This window comes from Pararge aegeria, chromosome 26, assembly GCF_905163445.1.
Source record: "Pararge aegeria chromosome 26, ilParAegt1.1, whole genome shotgun sequence".
Taxonomy (NCBI): domain Eukaryota; kingdom Metazoa; phylum Arthropoda; class Insecta; order Lepidoptera; family Nymphalidae; genus Pararge; species Pararge aegeria.
The window spans coordinates 2,323,774-2,349,039 of record NC_053205.1 but is presented as its reverse complement, the minus strand read 5'-3'; the positions used below and the strand labels follow the sequence as shown (position 1 = coordinate 2,349,039).

At 37.7% G+C, this 25,266-nt stretch overlaps 1 protein-coding gene across 2 annotated transcripts in view; it reads right to left on the bottom strand.

Moving 5' to 3' along the window:
- LOC120635238 (LIM domain-binding protein 2) overlaps positions 1-22,445 on the bottom strand; it is a 67,264-nt gene extending 44,819 nt beyond the window's left edge. The window contains exons 1-2 of one of the 2 annotated variants that reach the window (XM_039906192.1): positions 22,092-22,445; positions 10,278-10,642 (exon numbers count right to left, since the gene is read on the bottom strand). In XM_039906192.1, the coding sequence (XP_039762126.1) occupies positions 10,278-10,642; positions 22,092-22,118 (392 nt within the window). In that variant the 5' untranslated portion in view covers positions 22,119-22,445. Of the gene's footprint in view, positions 1-10,277; positions 10,643-21,999 lie in introns of both variants that reach the window. The other variant, XM_039906193.1, reaches the window with a different exon arrangement.
- Between the last annotated feature and the right edge of the window lie 2,821 nt (positions 22,446-25,266).

Sequence of the window (25,266 nt, the reverse complement as noted above, 5' to 3'; positions counted from 1 at the left end):
TGTACTTATGTACACGCGTATGACGTTATATTTTTTTTGGCGTAACAAGATAAAAATCTTTTCAAAAATTTCACCTTTCGCCTAATTCTACGTTTGTTGAAAAACGACTATTATATTTAATACATTGAAAGATTTATTATTACCTAGTTATCACATTATCGGAAAACCAAGTTCCATCATTAAAATTTGATATTTTTGTTTGTACAATTGAATCAATTAAATCACCGGAATAAGCCCGCAGACTTTGACAATTGAAAGTGTACCCTGTCAAACCTTATAGCTAAGTTCAGGGTGTCGGTTTTTCGTGACGGTGTGCGCGCGCATCGTTATAATTTACTCTCATCATTGTCACTAACGCGTCAAAAGAAGTATAACTTCAAAAACGGTTTATGTATGCCTAGGAATCAACTTAGATTACGCGTTGATTGTCTTTAGTGAAAACTGGTATAAGCAGGGGCATGCACTTCATATGCATACAAAAGCACTGCCTACCCTAAAATTTTTTGATAACTCATAAATGCGAAGGATTTTTCCATTTTGTGGCATATTCCTTCTTAATGCATACCGTGGTCAAGAACCCCGTGCAGGCCAATCAGTATAAGTGTCGCCATAGGTTGAAAATTAAAAATCTAAAGTCCACCCTTATGTATAAAAGGCTAAACTTGTTGAAGTTCAGTTAAAATTATATACACAATCGACGCCTTAACCTATATTTAGGTATGAATACTTAAGCGAGGGGTAAGCACGTGGCGAGGGTGGCCACCCCCTCGCCTCGCTGCGACCCTGGTACTAGCGCGGCGTATTACATTATAACATTTCTATGGAAATGCGCGATGGAGAATTTATGGCATTTTTATGGTATTTCTGAGTGGGGGACTGCCCAGTGGAAAAGACCGTGGTGACCAACTGGTGGTAGTTGATAACTAGCCAGCGCGATTGGCTAAGTTTAAGCTTTATTTATCTAAGGATTGGTTGACTTTAATTGATGTATTCCTGGTAACTAACATCTTTGAGTTTTTTTTTTATGAAAAAAAAAAAACTCAAAGATGGAGGGAGACTCATGGAGTTTTTTGTTATTTGTGTTTTAAGTTGCTTTTGGTGGTTTGGTAACAAATTTATGCGATTTGCAAAGTTAAGCGTTAGCATAGCTTGTGTTATGGGTATTAAGATGACTAAGTTTATGAATAATATACATAAATATTTATAATATACTGATAGCACTCAGACACTGAAAAACATTCATCACATAAACATTTTCCAGTAGTGGGAACCCACGTCCCCCATTTTTTATATAAATAAATAAACAGATATACTACGACAATACACACACCGCTATCTAGCCCCAAAGTAAGCTTAGCTTGTGTTATGGGTGCTAAAATGACTGATTTAATGAATAATATTCATAAATACTGACAAGACATTCCTGTTCATCACACAAACATTTTCCAGTTGAGGGATCGAACCCACGGCCTATGACTCAGAAAGCAGGGTTGCTGCCCACTGCGCCATTCGTCATATAATTCTCGTCATCCTGGCAAAATTCAAAAGATTTGTATGGAAAAAAAACCATAGAGTTATGTTATTTGTAGCTTAATCTCAGTCTTAATCTTAATTATCTCAGTCTCGGATTGGTAGGCGCTATGCTCTAAAACTTGAGTTTACTCCTGCGTGGCTAGCGTGTGCAGGAGACAATTATATCCACGGGGATAGGATATAAATTAATCTTCTCCCACAGCTTTATCCACTCTCAGAGCACTGGTGCACAAGTGGAAAGAATATCCAAATAATATATGTGTATTAATAAACGGGGGTAAACTTCTCCTATTCCATGTTCCAGTGATTTAGCAGGTGGGCACGTTAATTATATCCCCTGTCAGGGGGTATAATCGGGGGATATAATTTTTATCTCGCGCCCGTGCTAGCCCTGCTGCACGGCAAAGCATTTTATCTTCTCCCACAGTTTTATCAACTCTACGAGGAATGGCGTTGACGCCACTAAAGAAAATAACATCAAAAAAAAAAATACCGTGTAATAATAAACGCGGGTAAACTTCTTTTGTTTCTTGTAGCGTTGCTTTAGCAGGTGTACACGTAATGTGATTCCTTGTAAGGGGATATAATCGTGTGCTATAATTTTTGTCTTCTTCGGACTCCATGTTGGCCAGTTGTACAAGATTTTAAGAGAAAAAACATTAAGGTTTATATTGGACAGAAGCCGGCGTTACTTTGCGGAAATCCATGATATATTAGGAAAATTTAGCTTAATTTGCTATAGTCCGCGAATCTATCCAATATTCTATCCTACTTCGAATCTCCTGCTTTTCGCGGACTATAGCAAATTAAGCTTAATTTTCCTAATAAATTGAGGTTTATAATATTTGTGGCTAGGGAATCACCTATAGCCACTTTAGCCACACTTTTGGGGACTAATAAAAGCGGTCAGCAAAATTATCTAAGTCGCAATTTGATTTTCATGTTGCTATTATCCATGTACATCCAGTGGCGTGCACATCATACATGCACAAAAGCACTGCCTACCCAAATGATTTTATATAGCTTGTATTGGAGGGGAATTTATCTATTTTATGCTATATATCTGCTTTATGCATACCCTGGCCGAAGAACATGTGCACGCTACTGTGTACATCCTCCATCAATTATTTTATGAAAATAAACCTAAAGAAACTCATAGCATTTCTATAGTTTTCAGAAACAGTAGTCGGCTATTGGTGGTATGTTAACTAAGCAAAGCGTATGGTTAAGTAAAGTAAAGTCCATCTTGGTTTGGTTGACGAGATTTTTCCTTTCCTTGGCTGTGCTCCTGGTATTTTAGAATATTTATGAAATTAAAATCCACGTACCCAGTGGCGTGCACTTCGTACATGTACAAAAACACTGCCTACCCTGAAATGTTTCCATCTATCTATCTTATATATATAAAAGAGAAAGTGTGTGGGTATGTTCCGTATAGGCTCCGAAACGGCTGGACCGATTTCAACGAAACTTTCAGGGAATCTCCGGATTGACCTGGCGAGTTATCCTGTAAAGTGTGGTGACGATCGGAGCACTCCTATTTTTGAACTGTCAAATACAGCTTTTATTTACTATGATGATATTCTATTGTTGGGTGTACATTGGTGTAGATAATGATCTTCACCCGCTCGAGAAGAGAATAGAAGAGAATGAATACGGAGAGAAATAAATGATTTAATATATTATGAGACTTCAATTAAAAATTTAATGATGGTAAGTTTATTGTTTATATAAAATAAAGCAAAATCTAGCCCGGGGAAGCGGGCTGGGTACGCTAGTAACTCATAAATGCGAAGGATATTTCCAATGTATGGGCATCTTCCTTCTTTATGCAATCCTGGTCAAAAACCCCGTGCACGCCATTGCACGTATATGTCAAATACTATGTTATTTGGCACAGTTAAGCAAAAGCTAAGTATCGTCCTGTGATTCGACATTCTGGAACTGTAAAAGTTTTATGAAAATTTATGATCGTGGAAGAGCAATAGTGGCTTGGAACCTAGCCAAAGCGATTAGTTAATTATAGATTTATTTATTTTAAAATTAAGATTTAGATTAACTGAATGAATGATTTTATTAAGAATACTTATTAAAACAATTATTAATGTGCTGTGACTAAGTAAAAAAACAACATTATAATGTGCAGAAAAGTGTGTTTGTCTATTAAGTAGTGATTGTATCTTCTTTGTGAAGCAGAAAAAATCTACGGTCCAATAAATGATATCGATTGATCACGTTTATTCCAAATTTAATTCGCAACTAATAAATCAAAATCAAAACACGGCAGCTAAAATATAAAAAAAAGTCGTAATTAAAAAAAAATATGACGAAAACGTCAAACCATTTCGTATTTGGAATGATTTTGATCGGAGCGCGGGCAGACGACACTCGAGCGACCGAGTCTATAGTCTTTACTTATGTACAGAACGTCCAGTTGGCGTTGAGCCGTGTAACGTCACCCGCCAGCGTACATTTGCAGGCGTCTATAGGACGCGCGGGGGACGCGGCGGGTCAGAGTATGATGGGCGAAGCGGTACCGCGGTACGTAGCGATAGATAGATATTATAGGTGGTACTCGGGGTGGGCGCGTACTGTCGATCACAGAATTGCATACGCTGTTTTATGGTCACCTGGTACAATTTTAAAAATTGTAAGACCCAGTTTTGTTTCAAAAAGGTTTAACAACATAAAATATTACCTCTCGGAATAAGAAGGGTTTGGGCCGTAGTCCACCACTCTGACCAAATGTGTAGAATGGTACGCCTTTGATAACATGATGGATAACTACAATTGTGGAGAGTAGCACGGGCAGGAGACATTGATCTCCACGGGGAGACGTCAAAATGTTTATCTTCTGTAGAAATAATATAAGTGTAGTATTAAACGGGAATAAATTTCTCCTTGAACTTGTTGTCTTGCTTTGGCAGATGTAAAAGAAATTGTTATTCCCAAGTTTCTTCACAATATTTTTCTTTACCGTAAAAGCAAGTGATATATAATGGCTAAAATTTGATTTAATGTAATTGCTTTGCCTTAATTGTCTCAATATAAAGACTCAGATGCATACGCAAAGATTAAGGCGACAGATTTATTAAAAAAAAATTAAATAATTCCATCGCACTTAGCTCGAAAGAGGTTTGCCCAGGCTATAGAGAATGGCCGAAAAACTGCAGCGTTAATAGAACTCCAGTATGCACGAAGCCAATTGATGAACGCATCAAGAAATCACGGGTAAATAAAATATCTCAACAAAAAAAGTAAATAAAATCGATCAGTTCGTGATTGTTACTGTTGTTGTTGTTGTGAGATAGTGATTACAAAAAAAAAAATTTTTTTACCCGGCTAAGTTTGTTGTGGGCTCTTCTTAGACCAGGGTGCGTTTGGAACCCTCGTAGCTTAAGGTTTAAGTTGGCGAACGAAGTTATCACCATCCCCTTACAATTTTGTAAACATTTATGTGTGTCCTGTGATAGGCCTACATGAATAAAGAAATTTTGAATTTGAATTTGTTATTCTATTAGTTCCTTAAAGATATTGTTAATGCGACAGTGAGTGTTTGTTTGTTTATCCTTCTGCCTGAAAGGACGAAGGGAAACATAGGCTACTTTTTATCCCAGGAGAACAAACGGGATTAGTAAAAACCGTAATAAACGTAACAGCTAGTATTTTTCATAATTAATCTAAAAGCATATTGGTGTTGCCACGCAATAAAACAACCGAATGTTTTGGCTTTATGTTAGACGTTACACTTTTCCCCAGAAAATTCAAAAGTTCCCGCAGAAATAACTGTAATTAAACTTTAAACAGTCAATGTCGTGGGTAGAAGCTATTGGTATACGAGTGAACTAATGTTAAAATTTGTCTTAAGTCTTAACTTATGTAAAAACAATCCAGCTTCTAAGCAAGTTGATTCGAAGTTCAATAAATTTTTCACTAGCACATATTTCCTAGGATAGGCAGTGTTTTCTTACGTCTATGAAGTGTAGGCTCGTACTTTCTAAAACAAAAATGCTCCACTCTATTTTTAGCGCAAACCTTAAAATAAAAAGGATTTTTGACGATATTTAGATATTAGGGATTAAAAAAAAACGTTTCTTAAATATAGTTCAACGGGTACATACCACGATAATATTTTTGGATTTGTCGATATTTCGACCCAGTTCTGAAAGTATTATCTTGGTATGTACCCGTTGAACTATATTTAAGTAATGTTGAGTAACCACGAAAATCTTAGTTTAAAATCTTTAAATAAAAACGTTTCAATAATTCAAGCAAAAATGCCATGGCAATCAAACTCGATTTAAGTGTACTGAGTGGATCAGTGGGTGTTCACCTTAGCTTTGTAAAGTTGTATATGCATGTATTTAATTGCAAAAGGATATATATTAATAAAAATTAAAGAGTTAATAACTTTGTAACAGTTTTTAATAAATGTTTTCCAAAGTATAGATTAAAAGTAGTCTTAAATCTATACTAATAAAAAAGCAAAAGAAATTTTAATTTGTTAGTCACACTTATCTCTGGAATTCCCAATCGGGTTTATGAAATCTTTTATTTCACCTCTAAATATAATACCCATTTAGAAACTTAACGTTCTTCTCTTTTCAAATTATATCAATGTAAACTGGTAGTTTGGTTATCATTTAAAACAAAAAATATAAGACTGCCCTCTCTAAAGGTTTAAAAAGGGAATGAAAGTTAAAATGTCAGAACGCGTTTAACTCAGGAAATAACAGCCTGATTTAAAAAATTGGATTTGCACTTGGTAAGGCCCAATTTTTGAGTAAGGCAGGCAGGTGAGTCGACGCGGTAGGTCGGAGTATATTGTACAGAAAGCTCAAATAAATTGGTTCGGGAAACTTAACGGAAGGTAAAATACGGAAGAAGTATGAAATAGGGAATAAACAGCTTTTTTTAAAATGGCTAGTGACTGCCATAATTAATTAACACCTGTCACCGCGACAGTACTGCCGCTTCAAAATATATACCTACCCAGCGTTCACCTACATTTATTTGTGCACACACACAGAGACGCCTGTGATGCACACAGCCAGAGCTTGCCCCACGCACACAGGCGCGTTTTATTTCACTGTGTAATTTTGCAATTTTTAGCATCCTCCTGCAACGGGTGGCTTTTTTTTTGACGATCTAGAAAATCTGACAGCCGTTATAGTTCGTCTGCTCAAATACGCTTAAATATTAATGCTTTAGGCTTTAGCAATATATTGAAAAATTGAGCATCACGAGTGTGTGACCTTTGCCTCCGTGCCAGGTTTTCAAAAAAGGAATGTTTATATACTCTTTGTACCGGTAGAGTTCTCTCGCCATTATATAAAAAAATACCTAGTTATTGCTGTTGTAAAGCTAAATTCACAATTCTTTTGATAGTGTATTTTTTTATTCCAATATAAGTTAGCCCAGCGTGCGTGCATGCAATCTAAGATGGCAGCGGGCTAACCTGTTGGAGGTATGACAGCTGTTTTAAAATCATACTCCTATGGTTTCTACACGAACTCACTTCAGCACGTCTTTGTCTGAAGGGTATATAGCCTCGGTTGAAACCTCGCACCAGACAAATTGTTTTTGTTAATTTAAATTCATTAACCAAACCTCTTTAGGCCAACGCGGCGTAGTACAACCTAACCCCTTCTCATTGTGGGAGGAGACCCGTGCCCTGCAGTGTGCCGGTAATGGGTTGATATGATAAATAATAAAAATAAATAAATATACTACGACAATACACACATCGCCATCTAGCCCCAAAGTAAGCGTAGCTGTTATGGGTACTAAGATGACTGATGAATCATTTTATGAATAACAAGCGTTATTTAAACAATAAACTTACATCATTAAATTAAATTTAAGTCTCATAATATATTAAATCATTTATTTATCTCCGTATTAATTCTCTTCTATTCTCTTCTCGAGCGGGTGAAGATCATTATCTACACCCATGTACACCCAACAATAGAATATCATCATAGTAAATAAAAGCTGTATTTGACAGTTCAAAAATAGGAGTGCTCTGATCGTCACCAAACTTTACAGGATTACTCGCCAGGTCAATCCGGAGATTTCCTGAAAGTTTCATTGAAATCGGTCCAGCCGTTTCGGAGCGTATACGGAACATACCCACACACTTTCTCTTTTATATATATTTATAGATAGAAGAAGAAGATATACATGAATAATTATCAAATGCAGATAAACACCGGGAAACTGATAAACATTCATGTTCATCACACAAACATTTTCCTGTTTTGGGATTCGAACCCACGGCCTTGGACTCTGATGATGATGATGGAATTCTAAATTCCTTTATTAGAGTAAGCGTACAAACGCGTTTACGCAATAAGCATTTCCGACGAGTCTTTCTGTTAGTAGGGACTCGTAAGGCCTAAAGAAAAAGTCATTTGAAAATACTCTTTTTGGTACAAAAAAAGAACTAAAAAAAATAATTGGTTTTCAATCTTTTTGCAAAGAACCTTGTCGACAGATAAATATTATATAGACATAATAGCGGTCCCACGCGACTTCGTCCGCGTATGTCAACCTTTTAAAAGATAGGCAGAAGCTGTCGCGGACGTTTTTTAGCATTTTTATTCTTTGTCATACGTGATTTTATTGAAAACATTTACGCAGCGCACGCAGCGGAAGCTTTCAAAAGTTAAAAAAAAACCCGATTTTGAAACATTCCTCATTAGGGCTACGCTCCTATTGGTCTTAGCGTGATGATATAGCCTATAACCTTTCTCGGGCTATCCAACACTGAAAGTTTCAGACAGACAACTTTTTCAGATCGGACTAGTAGTTCCTGAGATCATCGCGTTCAAGTAAACAAACCAACTTTTCAGCTTTATATCCCTATCCCTACTAATATTATAAATGTCAATGTAAGTTTGTTTGTTACGCTTTCACGCAAAAACTATTTAACCGATCCTCATGAAACTTTGTACACATATTCTTAGAAGTGTTAAAAGTAATATAGAATACTTTTTATCCCGACATTAAGCTCGGTTCCTTTGGGAGAGGGGATGAAAGTGTTTGACGATTTTGCACCATAACTGTGACAAATTATAACCGATTTAAATACAGAACAGAACTACTCAGCGGACAGCAGCCAACCCCTCATTTAAGGCTTAGCTATACTGAATACTTTAAATTTGTTTAGAACTTCAACTAAATTAAATGCCACATCATAAAACAAAATCAAACGCAGACGAAGTCGCGGGCAACAGATAGTATTCAAAAAATTCAAAAATTCAAAATTCATTTATTTCAAGTAGGCCTAATATAAGCACTTTTGAAACGTCAAGTCTGTCTGTGTGTAGTGACTCTACCACCGGTTCGGAAGGCAGATTCTACCGAGAAGAAGCCTGCAAGAAACTCAGCAGTTGCTCTTTTCCAATATCAACAATTTACATATTACATTTTAAAATTCATTTTTCTATCTTGTGAGAGATGAAAGCGGAGCCGGATGCTTCCAAGCAACCTTGTCACTAAGAAATTCATCAATTGTATAATAACCTCGCTGTATATAATCTCTTGTCAGAATGACCAGGGTTTGACAATAGGTACCACGCTGGCCAAGTGCTATTGAACCAGGACTTGCTTAAGCTCTAATTTACCCATGACGTCACGAGTACGGCCATGACACCCGGCGAGCGTTTTCGCGGGAAATAATTGTTTTAAATATAATTTGCAATTTATATCAACAAAACTTTACAACTCTTCTTTTTTTTTGGCACATAGTAGATAAACCACATAGGGCAGTTTTTCAAAAGTATCTAGTCATCATGCCTATTGTCTTAGAGACACAGAACGACGGCTTAAAATGGATCTTATTCCTTCACTATAAAGTTTAAATTTGTCTACAATTCTACAGCTGGGGTATTGAACGTTCATAAACTTAAAACCAGTAGTACAATTTGCGACTCTAAAAGAAACACATTAGGTCCTTTTTACTTTGAAGGTATAGTTTTTAGATACGCGAAAGCGACTCCACGTTTGCGAGTATGCAATTGTAATAGCGTATTGTTAAGAATGTCCCCCCTAAAATAAGTACTACGTGCAAAATGGCGGACAGTCCTCCACGGATGTCGTCCAGCAAGTCTAGCGTGGGTAGAAGATATTTCTTGGGTTGATGTGACGAACGGGGTTGAACTTCTCCTATTACCTGTTACCTTGCTTTGGCAGGTGGATACGTAAAATTTTATCCCTTCCCAGGGCAGTAACGTGCACGAGGGATACGCACATAGCGGGCAGATTATATAAAAAATGGAGAAAATCTCCAGTACGAATTATAAAACTGAAAGGTAGGCTTGTATAACTCTTCCAATGTCTACCCTTAAATATCGGATAGAAGCGGGCGTTACTTTGCGGTAATCCATGATATCCATGATATAATTGTTAAGTTTTAACAATAGTTATTCGTTGTAAAGTCAACATCTCTTGAGGATGCTCCGGAGCGAAACGTGCGCAGAGGGTGCATTGCCGAAGATCTGTTTGGTGTGGAGTATAAGGATTGAAGAAATTATAAATTACACCATACAGATTCTCCTGCTTTTCGCGGAGTATTTAACAAATTAAGCTTAATTTTCCTTGCCTACCCTAAGTTTTTTATAACTCCTACTGGAATTTTTTTATCATTTTACATTATCTGCTCGCCGCTGGCCGGTAGTACTTCGCCGGAGGAGTTGTCACAAAAAGGTCTAATACTATTAATAAGGCAGAGCTGGTCTCACCTGTCGACGGGCGGCGGCAGTGGCGCCATCATGTGAGGGTGCGGCGGCAAGGGGGGGTGCGGCGCGTGCGGGTGGAAGGGCGAGCCTGGCGGCGCGAATCCGGCGGGGAAGTGCTGCGCGGGCGGGAACCCGCCGCCGGAGCCGGGGCGCGCCGACGGGCTGCCGAAGGGCCCGGCGGCCGCGTAGGGGCCCGCGAACGCCGGGCCGGGCGTGGCGGGCGCGGGCGACGCGGCGAACGCGGGCCCGGCGGGCGAGCCGGCGGGCGGCGCGAAGGCCGGGAACGGCGGCTCCGCGCTCTTCCAGGCCGCCGGCACGCCGCCCGCCTCGTCCAGCGCTGGCACGCGCCGCTGAAGGCCCACCGACATCTGCAAGCGAGCGACTGCGTTACATCACGGGCGTTTGTGTGCACAGGGTATGCAGATGTTATAAAATGAAGAGTCTCCACTACGAGTTATAAAAAACTTAGGGATAGGCATTTTAAGAGTTATAAGAAGCCTAATTTTAAGTACTAATAACTTGTACTGGAAATTTTCTTCATTTTATATCATCTGCATACCCTCTATGCACGCCACTGTTCATAGGGTAAGGACCTTGGAGCTTGAGACACAGATCTTACATAGTTCAAGCACACACATTATAACTGTGTAGCAGAATAGCCCGTAAGCAACCTTTATACTGTGGTTAAATAAGAATCGTGGCGATCATTCATTTATTTACTACTTCTCCTACCACAATGAGAAAGGGTTAAGGCCGTAGTCCACCACGTTGACCCAGTGCCGACTGTCGAACTCCACACACCTTTTGAGAACATTATGTAGAACTCTCAGGCATGCAGGTTTTCTCGCGATGCTTTCCTTCACCGTTGAAGCAAGTGATATTTTAATTACTTAAAACGCACATAACTTAGAGAAGTTGAACTGAGACTAGGACTGGAACTGGAATTCGAACTTGGCACCCCGAAAGTGACGTCGAGCTCGTATCCAATGCGCTATCACCGCTTTTATCTCGGCTTACAATCAAGGGACACAAATTGTGCTAGCCGAGCTGCCGGGAATCAAACCTAAGCCCCCTCAAATAAACACACAGAGCCTCGACTACCTCCCTGGTAAAGCGGTGGCGGAGGTAGTCAACATTATGATGCACAGCCCGCCGATCGCTGTCAAAACGTTAGCTTGTATTTCGGTTGGCAACCTGTCAGCAATATTACGCAATACCGCAGTTACGAACCGCCGTATTCCATCAAGCGGGCGACATGCGCGTTTCGTCACTCCGATCTACGAGTTACAGATTTCACCGACAACAAAAACTGCTGCGCTCGGGAGTTGGAGCGGTAACATTCCGAGGGTCAACGACCCCGTCCGAGCGGTTTGATTTATCGAAAGTTCAAAAAAGCACTCTTGGCCTTGACTTGTTCGGACCATGGGTTAGATGCTCGGTTAGGTCGGTTGGAGATTATTATTTGGGCTATAGCTGTGACCCGTGGTTGCGCATACGTAAACTAAAAGGTCCTAACGTAACGTTATTTTTATTAATCAAATACACTTTATTTCAGTCGTGTACCAAACTCAATTTATATAACGGCTATAAGAGAGGCAAAATCTATCCAAATCTTCAAAAACCTGTGAAAGATCAGTTTTTGTCTCAATCATCTGATGCCCCATAATAGTACACTGCTCCCTTCTTCTCTTTACATTATTTATTTTATTATATTTTTGTTTCATATTGAATTTATTATATTTTTTTATATATGTTATATTTATAATGGTATTTACTTATTTGTCTTCAATTACATATATTGTTTTACATATATTGTTTCATATATAAAAAAGAAAGTGTGTGGGTATGTTCCGTATAGGCTCCGAAACGGTTTCAATGAAACTTTCGGGGAATCTCCGGATTGACCTGGCGAATAATCCTGTAAAGTTTGGTGACGATCGGAGCACTCCTATTTTTGAACTGTCAAACTGTCAAATACAGCTTTTATTTACTATGATGATATTCTATTGTTGGGTGTACATGGGTGTAGATAATAATCTTCACCCACTCGAGAAGAGAATAGAAGATAATGAATACGGAGAGAAATAAATGATTTAATATATTATGAGACTTAAATTAAAAATTTAATGATGTAAGTTTATTGTTTAAATAAAATAAAGCAAAATCTAGCCCGGCGAAGCGGGCTGGGTACGCTCTTGTTATACATGAAATATTTATTTTATGGGTATATGTATATATATGCACCACCTAACTATTTTCTGTATTTTTTATCTTCGCCATTGCGAAGCGAAAAGGCCGCCAAATTGTTTACGTTGTTTTGTTATACTTTTCTTTTTTTATCAACTGTTTGTGGTGTGCAATAAAAGTACATTCATTTATTCATTCATTCAATTTAAACACAATAAAGGTAGAATAGGCGGCCTTATCGCGCTCTTAAGCGATGTCTACCAAGCAACCTACAAAAGGACATGAATTTAGAAGGGTTAGGGTGTACACAAAATAATATATGTAGTTAAGATATATTGACGGCCGATTGTCGCAGTTTGCAGCGGCCCTGCTTTCTGAGCCCAAGGCCGTGGGTTCGTTTCCCACAACTGGAAATTTTTTGTGTGATCAGCATGAATGTTTTTCAGTGTCTGATAAATATACTAAGTATTTATGGATTCGGAAAAATATTGATCAGTTATCTTAGTACCCATAACACAAGCTACACTTACTTTGGGGCTAGATGGCGATGTGTGTATTTATTTATTTAGTTAACTTATGTTAGCTTATTATGGTAACATAAAATAGCAGTACTGTATCTTTCAAATAGTTTTGATGGCCTGGATGAAATCTTATACATTGCCTAAGCTGGATATACTTTTATCTTTTTTGTGTAGTTGTAAGCTAGTTTAACGTTTAGTTTAGTAATAAGCTGGTTTAAATTGCCTTTCTGAAATGTTAAACTGTTGGTGAACAAAATAAATAAAAACAATGTATGCGCATGTAACCTTTACGCGCAATTGATGTAGAACTTTTATTATTATTTATTGACGAAAGAGTAAAATGTTCCTGGGACTCCGCAATTTCATTTAATATTCACTATTTCCTAATAAATAATCCTAATTGATATGATATTTGCCACTAGCTGGCGTATGAGTCAAGAAGCGTGAAGTATATAATATGACATATTATTACTACTAAACCAAATTATTATTTTTAAACAGCGGAAACTACAGTCTGTCGTAAGCGTTACTTCCGTCAGAAAAAATATCTGAGTTACTCCTAAAGAAGTTTTACTTCAAAAATCAAAAATAAAAAAAATTATAATATACATATATACATACTTCATATACGTACACATATTATATGATTAATATAATAGTACTTATAATATATACCTCTCTTAATACTAATATGTATTACCGCTTCAGCTCCAAAATAAATTAAAATGTTAAGAGAGTAGGTAATCTAAGATCTTAATTATATTATGTTTGAATGTCTTGTTTTTATTATTATTTTGAATTTGAATTTTTGGTTATTATTATTAAAGTTTTTTTTTTTTAATTCTTAATGTTATATATATATATATATCTTTATTTTAAGTTTTAATTTAATTTGTTGTAATTATTACTCGTTCATACATTCTTTTTAATAGCCCCGGGGAGACGGATTGGGAAACTGTAATGTCTTCACGGGGTGCGTTGCTATATAAATAACTAAATAAATCACGCGCAAGAGTTCGTTTGTTTGTTTATTTGATAACGACGATCTCATGAACCACTGGTCCGATTTGAAAATTCTTCCAGTGTTGGATAGCCCATTTATCGAGGAAGGCTATAAGGCTATATATCATAACGCTAAGACCAATAGGAGCGTAGCACCAATGAAGAATGTTTCATAATCGGGTATTGTTTTCTTTTTGAGAGCTCCCGCTGCGTGCGCTGCTTAAACGGCTAAAGTTGCGATAAAATCATCTATGACAGAGATTTTCCCCTTTTAAAGTTCTTAAAAAAGTACGCGACAGCATATGCCTATCTTTTTAAATTTACTTTTACGTGGACGAAGTCGCGTGGGACTCCTAGTATATTGTATAGATGCCAGAAAGGAAAAAGAAAAGAAAAGAAAGCTGGGCACGCGAATACCTTACTTATGACAGGACTTAGGAGACTATAGAACAGTGGCCTCCTCTCAGAATGTGAAGTGTTTAGGCCGCAGTCCACCACGCCGGCCAAGTGCGGATAGGTGGACTCGCGCCGTTGCAAATATAATAGCGAACTCCCAGGCATGCTGGTTACCTCACGATGTTTTCCTTCACCGTTAAATCAAGTGATATCTTAAATACTTTAAAATATACAATCGAATTCAGAACTTCCTTTTTTTTTGTAAGTCGGTTAAAAGGTACGAGACCTACACTAATGTCTCATTCAATCCTCTGAAGTGGGTCCTATCCGTTTACTGATATTTCAAAATGTCTGTTCCTATAACATGGACAAAATCGCGGGCAACAGCTAGTATAAAGAAAAAATTATATTACTGGATGTATGGGAGGGCTCTTTACGTCATCATCATAATATTAACCCATTGCCGGCCGACTACAGGGCACGGGTCTTCTCCCACGATGAGAAGGGGTTAAGGGTTAAGTCCACCACGCTGGCCCAGTGCGGAATGGTGGACTTCACACACCTTCGAGAACATTTTGGAGAACTCTCAGGTATACAGGTTTTCAGGATTGAAAACGTTTTAACCAAATTTGTGCTACTCTCACAGACGCTGCACTAGGTCCGTAAACATCGCAAATTTTTTTAGCGGCTTGTGTTGCATTTTTACCTTTTTTGTAGTAAAATTTTAAAATGTTTCGAATTTCTTCATTTAATTCACTCAAAACAACACTTCGAAACAAATAAAAATCACACATTTTCCTAATTTGAATTTGGAATTATCTTCTTTAAAATCCATGGAAAATTTAAACTTTTAATGATACCAAAACCAGCCAGTTACAAATAGTATAGCCAACGAGATTTTATTACAAGTTCATACATACTATAATGCGAAAAGACTTTTTCCCCAACCTATTATGATGATGATGTTAGCACCTTTTAGTGAACGAGTGTGAAACCGCGGGTCACAGCCAGTAAAACATAAATGTGTTATGATTGAAAAGTAGGTACATCGCGTGTTGTTCTAGTGAAACTTCGTACTGCGGGTATTGAATTAGGCTAGGGTTTATTTTTAGTGCTTCTGACAGATCCGTGCCTTGTACCGACTCACGTCAAGTGCCGATAGCGAAGTGCGATTAACCTTTAACGTCTTGCACGCCAGAGGTTTTGGGTTCGATTACATTGGTGGTATTTAAGTACACAAAATTTTTAGCCTTGACTTCAATCTCACTTTTATTTTTCGTTTTGTGAAGTTTTACTTCTTCAGAGACGTTAGGAAAAAATTATGTGAGTGAAATTATACGATGTAACGAAATGCGCGCGCACATGGTTTCCTCGATTTAAACCGGATGAAGGTAGTTGCGAAACCGAGTGAGATGGGAATACATCGTCCGCCATTTTGCGCGCGCGCACACCGTCACAAAAAACTAGCACCCTGAAATTAGCTATAAGGTTTGCCAGTGTACACTTTTAATTGTCAAAGTCTGCGGGCTCATTACGATGATTTAAATTACGTACACCCACCTTTTTTTTTTTAAGTTATACTTCTTTTGGCGCGTGAGAGAAAAATGATGAGAGATAAATTTTTACGATGCGCGCGCACACCGTCACGTAAAACCGACACCCTGAAGTTAGCTATAGTCAACAATTTTGTGTTTCAATAAAAGTTTGACACTGTACACTTTGAATTGTCTAAGCCGCACACCGTCACAAAAAACTAGCACCCTGAAATTAGCTATAAGGTTTGCCAGTGTACACTTTTAATTGTCAAAGTCTGCGGGCTCATTACGATGATTTAAATTACGTACACCCACCTTTTTTTTTTTTAAGTTATACTTCTTTTGGCGCGTGAGAGAAAAATGATGAGAGATAAATTTTTACGATGCGCGCGCACACCGTCACGTAAAACCGACACCCTGAAGTTAGCTATAGTCAACAATTTTGTGTTTCAATAAAAGTTTGACACTGTACACTTTGAATTGTCTAAGCCTGCGGGCTCATTACGGTGATTTAATTGATTCAATTGTACATACAAAAATCTCAAATTTTAATGATGGAACTTGGTTTTCCGATAATGTGATAACTAGATAATGCGTTATATAATAAAATAAAACTTTCAATGTATTAAATACCTTTTTTCTATTGTTAGTGTATATTCTCTACAAACTTAGAATAAGGCGTAAGATAAAATTATTGAAAAGATTTTTTATCTTGTTACGCCATAGAAGCATAACTTCTATCGCGTGTACATAAGTACACACACATTTTTTATTTTATGAATTAGCGTTGATGGACCGAGCTTAGAGCTACCCTGTTGGTAAGTGGAGAATCGCCTATAAACAAAGCAACACTTCCTGCCCTGCGTCCACATTTTAGGTAAAATAATTACTGTCAACTGCTAAATGAAATAAAGTGACTGACAGCCTGTTCGATAAACTAAAGTGGAGTGTTTTTTGAAGCTTCAATATTAGTCGTGTACACTGTTTCGGTAGTCCACCAATCCGCACTGGGCCAGCGTGTTGGACTACGGCCTTAACCGCTTCTCATTGTGGTACCCGTGCTCTGTACTGGGCCGGTAATGTATGTTCTTGATTCTGTGATTAGTTGTTATATTTTAAATTTTATTTTCATTATACTGTATGGCAGTGGCATGCATAGAGGATATGCAGATGGTATTAAGTGTAGAAAATCTCCAGTACGAGTTAGAAATACTTACGAAACGTACGTACGAAAACTAATACCGAAATTATGTGCGTTTTAAGTAATTAAAATATCACTTGCTTCAACGGTGAAGGAAAACATCGTGAGAAAACCTGCATGCCTGAGAGATCTACATAATATTTTCAAAGGTGTGTGGAATCTACCAATTCGCATTCGGCCAGCGTTGTGGACCTGTGGCCTTAACCCCACCTATGGCCTTAACCCCTTCTCATTGTGGGAGGAGATCCTCTGTTTTTAATGGCTCTGATAATTATTTTATTTTATATTCATATTCAATCTCTAAAACGATTCCTCGATTGCCAACGAGCTAATCTCGTACTAAGGCTGCTTGTTAGGAATGACAAAGTCACCAGTCTTCATGTCTTGATGACAGGATATAATTACTTGAATTTAATACAGGCAATTACGTCCCGTCTGAACCCACATTGCAATATCTAGAATCTAGATCTAGGAATTGCGTACGACGTTACTTGACGCAGATTGCAAGAAATAAATAATAAATATACTACGACAATACACACCATCTAGCCCCAAAGTAAGCGTAGCTTGTGTTATGGGTATGGATGAATACACTTTTATTGTACACCACATAAACTTTAAACAAATTATAAGTTAAATTTTTTTTTTAACAAACAGTGTACAATTTGGCGGCCTTATCGCTACATAGCGATCTCTTCCAGGCAACCAAAGGCGTTAAAAACAGCTCAAGAAGAGAGGTAGGTGGTGCATTTAAATAAACATGCATAAACCTATAAATACAAATATAATATATACATATAACAAACTTACAATAAATGGGTACTAAGATGACTGATGAATGTTTTTATGATTAGGATACTCATAATCTACGTATAACACCCAGACACTGAAAAACATTCAAGTTCTTCACACAAACATTTTCCAGTTGTGGGAATCGAACTGGCCTTGGACTTGGAAAGCAGGGTCGCTGCCCACTGCACCAATCCGCCGTCAGTAATATAATGGTAAATGGAGAATCTTTTAAAGTTCAGGTATCCACAGTTTCTCTTGCAGTGACTTTAGCTTTAGCGTAGTGCCCACCTAGATACCATAGTATAATATATCATATCATAGTATAAAGGATTACGTAAACGATAAAAAAGCTTGGGTGTGAACTATTGCTCTAACAAGGTTGCTTCTTAAATATTTTCAAATGACAATGTGAGATGTTGATAACAAAAAGAACACCCGGCTAAGTTTGCTGTGAGCTTTTTCTTGGAGCAGGGCGCGTTTGGAACCGTCGTAGCTTTAGTTTACGAATGCAGCTATCGCCATCACTACTCAATATGTACACATTTTGTATATAATCAACGCATCATAAGTGCCATCTATGTGCCTATATGATTATAGAAATATTCGACTTTGACTTTGACACTGGCGAGTAACGTAAGCTTTGCTGCCTATCCGCAGCCCATTTATGTCCTACTGCTCTAAACAGGCTTCGTCTCTCATATGGGAGACAGTTTTAAAGCATAAAGCCACCATGCTGCTTCAATGCAGGTTGGTGGGTTATGCCTAATTTATCTTATGCCTGAAAATAAGGCAGTTTACATACTTTCATAGTATAATGTCCTATGGGATTTTGTAATGGTGGCGATATAGAAGCTATAATTGAGAAGAGGAGAGGTCATGAGAACTGTATTCTGAACCGCCATAGCTCTGCTTTCAACTTTCGCAAGGCAAAATAATTATCGTAAAAGATAAAAGATTTTTAAAAAAAACGCGTGTGTGCACGAAGAAGAAGTGCTTCGTTACCGTTAGTGTTCGTTACGCCAAAGAAGTGTAACTTCGTTACACTTCTTTGGCGTAAAAAGATAAAAACTTTTCAAAAATTGTATCTTTACGTTTGTAGAGAAAACGACACTAGCAGCAGAAAAATGTATGTAATACATTGAGAGTTTTATTATAATGCATTATCTAATTAAATAAAGTTTATTTAAATATCACAAATAAATACTCTCGTGAATACAATTCTCATACGTGATGTCCTTACTTTTACCTTGTTGGTCTCTTTTTTGAATAACTAAAATTTTGTCTATAAGTAACCTCACGGTGTCGGTTTTTTGTAACGGTGTGAGCGCGCATCGTGTAAATTGACTCTCATCATTTTTCCCTAACGCGCCAGAAGAAGTATAACTTCAAAAAGCAAGTGGCGTGATTACTAATTTTGAAAAACTGCACTATGTTTTTGGAATTATCTAAAAAATCCACAAAATATCATATTTTTGGAGAAATTCAAGGTTTCGTTCATGAAAATTGCAAATAATTATTAAAGAAATTATTTCCCGCGAAAACGCTGGCCGGGTGTCATGGCCGTACTCGTGATGTCCAAAGCTAAAGATAATTTGTGTATTTTGAGATAATTTTGGTAAAAAAAAACTTAGCAACTGATAGTTTAAAATAACAAAATACTTGATGCACAAATCTCCGCGATTTTCGAAGTTCGAACGATACAAAACTATGTTTATATAGAAGTGACGTCACAGTTTTGAATTCGGCATTTCCCCCGTCATGGTTGAGCGAACTTGCAGTTTTATTTATTGAAAATAAATACTAGTCTCACTTCGAATAAACATTAAAATACGTTTTTCATAATACATTAATCGTATATCATTAGATAAATACAATATTTTAGCTATTCTTCGTTACTGTCACATGCCTATTGATGAATTTATTGCCGACCTGTTCTCAGTACAAGCAGACTGACTTAAAATATCAATAGTGGTTGTATTGAATCTACGCGAAACAAATGAATTTTGAATTTTCATTTGACAGACTCTCGCAAAGTGACCTTCTCTTTATGAAAGAAGTTTAAAACAGTTGCGCGATGGTACACGAGGTGACATCAACATGTCTTTAGAAAGTAAAACCATGACCTTGTTTTTAAGGCTTTTTATGGAAGCTTCGGCTGCAGCTACCACTTTACCGACGGATACTTGCCGCCATGCGCATGAGCGTACCGGTACGACCGCGTAGAACCTGGGCGAAAAGGGTTGTGGGTGGCCAATGTTATTGCTATACCCCTAACAAGTTAGCCCGCTACAATCGTAGACTGCAATAAGACCACCTAGTTGACGGCCGATTGGCGCTGTGGCCATGAACCCGCTTTCCGAGTCAAAGGGGTTCGATTCCCACAACTGGAAAATGTTTGTGTAATGAACGTGAATGTTTTTCAGTGCCTGGGTGTTTATTTGTATCATTATATCAACCCATTATCGTCCTACTACAGGGCATGGGTCTCCTCTCACAATAAGAAGAGGTTAAGACTCGTCTACCACGCTGGCCCCGTGCGGATAGGTGGACTCCACACACCTTTGAGAACATTATGTAGAACTCTCAGGCATGCAGGTTTTCTCACGATGCTTTCCTTCACCGTTGAAGCAAGTGATATTTTAATTACTAAAATCGCACAACTTTGAGAAGTTAAAATAGCGTGCTGGGATTCGAACTCGCCCGAAAGTGAAGTCGAGCTACCCACTAGGATATCACCACTTCTCTGCTTCATTATAAGTACTTTTATATATTATTCATAAAAATATTCATCAGTCATCTTAGTACCAGTAACACAAGCTCACTTTGGATCTGTATGGCGATGTTTGTATTGTCGTAATTTATTTATTTGGTGAGATTGCACTGAAGGTTGAACTTGTGTGGACTGAAAAGGGGTTATATTTAGACAAATATTGATGAATTTGACACATTCAGTTCCCTGGCACGCCCCTCAATTTAATTTAATTAAAACATCGCTTGCTTCAACGTTGAAGGAAAACATCGTGAGGAAACCTGCATGCCTGAGAGTTCTCCATAACGTGCTCAAAGAAGTGTGATGTCTTGCATTCCGCAGTTGGCCAGAGTGACGGCATAAACAAGCGTGGAAACTCGTCATGAGAGCCCCAGGGTTCAACGACATCCTACAGCCTACATTTTGGACTGTGGTGCTTTTTGAACTGGGGTTCAGACCGAACGTCTCCGTGAGTCTGGTAAGAACCCACCGTCCAGGTGACGCGGAGGTCAGAAATCAGTGCTAGGTGGAAGGTCTTCTCATTCTGAGAGAAGACTGTGACCTGGGCCGGCAATAGGTTGATCATCCGGCACACCACAGGGCACGGGTTCAGCTTTTAGTCCACCACGCATGCCCTGTGCTTATTGGTGGACTCCACACACCTTTGAGAACATTATGGAGAACTCTGAGGCATGCATTTCTCACGATGTTTTCCTTTAACGTTGAAGCAAGTGAGATTTTAATTGCTTATAACTCCCGAAAAAATCAAGGTATCTAACTCCGTGAACCCGAAAAGGAAGCCAAAGCTCAAACCACTAGGTTGTCTGATGTTTAGTCGACTTAAAATAGGTGTATTGGGACGTCAGGTACCTACACTTTACTATAACTGTATCGCTCATACGACTGCGGTAACGTCAAACAGGTTTTTGGCTTAGCTAAGCAGTTCTGTAGCTAGGTACCTACTTTTTTAAATATAACCTCAATTCATCAACTTATGAATCTTTTATCCTTTGATATTATTTTATAATCTTTGGTTAAATAAAAAGGGCTAGAATCTTAATCATAAAAAAGTTGTTTGTTTTTAAACTCAAAACTAACGAATTGTTCGTTTATCGTCAAACTTTAAGTTTTTGAGTTGAAATTTTTCTATTTCCAAAAGTTTGTTTTCCAAACAAAAACAAAAAGTACCAGGCACCCATAACCTACAAGCGGTACAAGAGATCGATTCGTAAACATTCCCTCCAAAAAAAAAGACAACAGACGCATAAAAAACGGGGTAAGGGACCTGCTTGAATAGAAAAAAACATTACGAGGGTTAGGTTAGGACCTCCGAGCTCCGTACCTTATCGAAGCCCCACGCGAACAATCAAACCTCAGTGCAGGGCGGGATAGAGGCACCCCGCATTTTCTTTAACAAAAAACACCATCACTTACAATGTTCCGCGTTCCTTTCTTCCTCATACGACCATTGCACGCTGTTTATACATTTAACTATTTTAAACTACACTAACACTCGACACTACTGTCCTCACGCGCACTGACATCGAGATTTCGAGTTTCTTTTTTTTTTTGGTAGCGTTGTCGCGTCCGCGTCGCCGGCCGGCGGGAAGACTGAGGGCCGCAGGTAGACACTGCCGTGGCTTAACACCTTTGTTATTGTAATGTTTTACATTATTTCACTGATTAGTTAATTGGAATACTGTGATCGCCTCATGACAGTCGCGTTTCGTCGCGCATTGTACGTGTCGCGGTATGTACACACGGCCCGTCTCGCTCGATGGCACTGGGCACTGGCAGGTTGAGCGTCGGGCGGGGCGGAGCGATGCGCCGCGGGGGGGGTTTACATACTGCTTTACCGACCGCCGACAAATTCACAAACAGCTTTATCGACATTTTGAAGCAGGTGGCGCGATGATTCCAGTTTGAATTCGGAATCAACCAAACATTCGATCACCTGTTATATTATATTAGCAACAAAAACCTTATCAAGCACATATAATAAATATTGATTTTTAGTAGTATAAATCTGCAGACAGAAAATAATCTTTAATTGAAATCTCTTGAAATCTTGCCCCTTATAACAACTAGCGCCATCTAGCATCCTATAAGGTAGTTACAGTTTTGCACATAGATGGCGTTGCAATCGCTTTATTTTGAATCGATAAGCAAGCCAACAAAACTTAAATACTTGTTTGAACAACGAAGCAAGTTCAGTATCACGTTTTTAAAATGAATACTTATTATGATCGCTTTGTTTTTTTAAAGACAGCTGTATGATTTATTTATTTATGTAGCGCGTAGGCTTTAAATAATATACAACTTATAATTCTAGACGTACAATACAGTACAATTCTCTAAACTAGGTATTTACTTTTTATATATATTCAGGATATTATTATACTTTATTTAAACGGATTCGATACCATTTTTTTTTAAGAAGCTACAACTTGACCTCCACAACCGGTTAAGGTAAGGGATAAAACTTTTAAAAGATTGTTCCTTGCTTAGTGTTTTGGTTAACAGGTTGGGCTTTGGATCACGGCGTTCTGGGTTAAATTCTTGAATGTTGTTTTTCTTTTTGGTTTCCAAGAACAGATTAAACTTTGGAATTAATGTGCTAAGCTTAACAACCTCTTCACACACTCCGTAACAATTCATTTTAGTAGTAGAGTTTATGAAAATTAAGCTTAATTTGCTAATACACCGCGAAAAGCAGGAGTATCTGTATGTATAATTTATAATTTCCTTATACTCCACACCAAACAGATCCTCGGCAATGTACCCTCTACGCACGTTTCGCTCCGAAACCGGAGCATCCTCAGGAGATGTTGAGTCAACAACTGCTGCGGACTGAAGAAATTATAAATAACACCATACAGATTCTCCTGCTGTTCGCGGAGTATAGCAAATTAAGCTTAATTTTCATAATGAAAACCGTAATAATATTTCGGAGTCTTTACTATAATGTACCTCACATTATTAACTGTCACTGAGACTTATCTGTGAAGCCGATACGCTAATAGATTTTGTGTAAACACTAACACAAAAGTCAAGTGGTTCCTGCCTCATTATTAGGAACGCGTCGCGTAGGAGTTCTTTTACAATGAATAATTAAATAAATAAATAAATATTTACGACAATACACACAACGCCATCTAGCCCCAAAGTAAGCGTAGCTTGTGTTATGGGTACTAAGATAGCTGATGAATATTTTTTTTTTATGAATGAAATACACATAAATACTTATAATATACAGATAAACACCCAGACACTGAAAAACATTCATGTTCATCACACAAACATTTTCCAGTTGTGGGAATCGAACCCACGACCTTGGACTCAGAAAGCAGGGTCGCTACGCACTGCGCCACTAGGCCGTCAGTATAATCTAATTGTTAGACTATGTAGAGTACGTAGTCGCTATGCACAAAAGCACTGCATACCCTGACATGTCCCCTATGAGCTGCGCTCTCTGATGCGAAAAAGATCTGCCTTGCAATCTTATACCGACATGGTAAACTCCATCCTGAGTGACCTCAAGAAATTCAACACGTAGATTATAAATTTTTATTAATAATTATAATAAGTGTTTAAATTTTACAGTTTTAGTTTATCTATGTGTATAGGAAGAACAGCCTGGCCGATGTATCAAATCGCAGAAGCCGGGCTGTACTTTTCTTTTTCAAAAATTGTATCTTACGAAACTGTTCATTATAAGCATATAAAATAAGATAATGTAAGAAAACTAAATTAATAAAAAAAAAAACCCTAACATTGATAAAAGGTGAATTTGTGCCGTTCTGGAGAGTGACTCGTACTGGAGATTTCCTTCATTTTATATCATCTGCATACCCTGTGCATACCCTCTATGCACGCCACTGCCCTGCCGGTGGTAGAGTCACTACAAACCAATCAGAGGTATATTTTTTTAGGGTAGGCAGCGCTTTTGCGCGTAATTGAATAGTACGTTGTCTTTTCTTATTCCTCTTTAGTAAATGCTATTAGCACATCGAAATTAGCTACATTTAAATTAAATGGGTTTATTTAATAACACAATTTTAAACGTTATAGCAAGTATTAATTTTGATGTGTCGGATAGCTGATAATGAAGGTTCAAGCCACGTCAGTTTCTAAACGTGTTACATAGTCTTTTAGTGTTGTCGATGCTATGAAAAGTAACGCTCGATGTAAACAATGAATTTATCGCAAACAAACGGATTATGAACACACAAAATTAAAGATACGAGGTTTTAGCTTTATAATTTTTATGTGGATTATGTGTCAATCATATAGCGTGGCGACGACGCACCCCCAATGTTTTTAATTTGTGGAACAAATTTGTAATGCTTTAACTTTTCACTATGAAATATCTGCAATAACTTACAGAAAATCATTTCGATTTTTCACATCTGTCAGGTCTCCCGTGACGGCTCACACGTTGTTTTTTTAAATTATTAATAGTTTGGTGAGTGGCATTACAGTTTTATATATATATATAATACCGACATATATATATATATATATATACATATATACAAAATGATTATTACGAAATGATTTATTGATTTATATATATATATGTCTATTGCAGAGGTTAAGTTGTGATGTT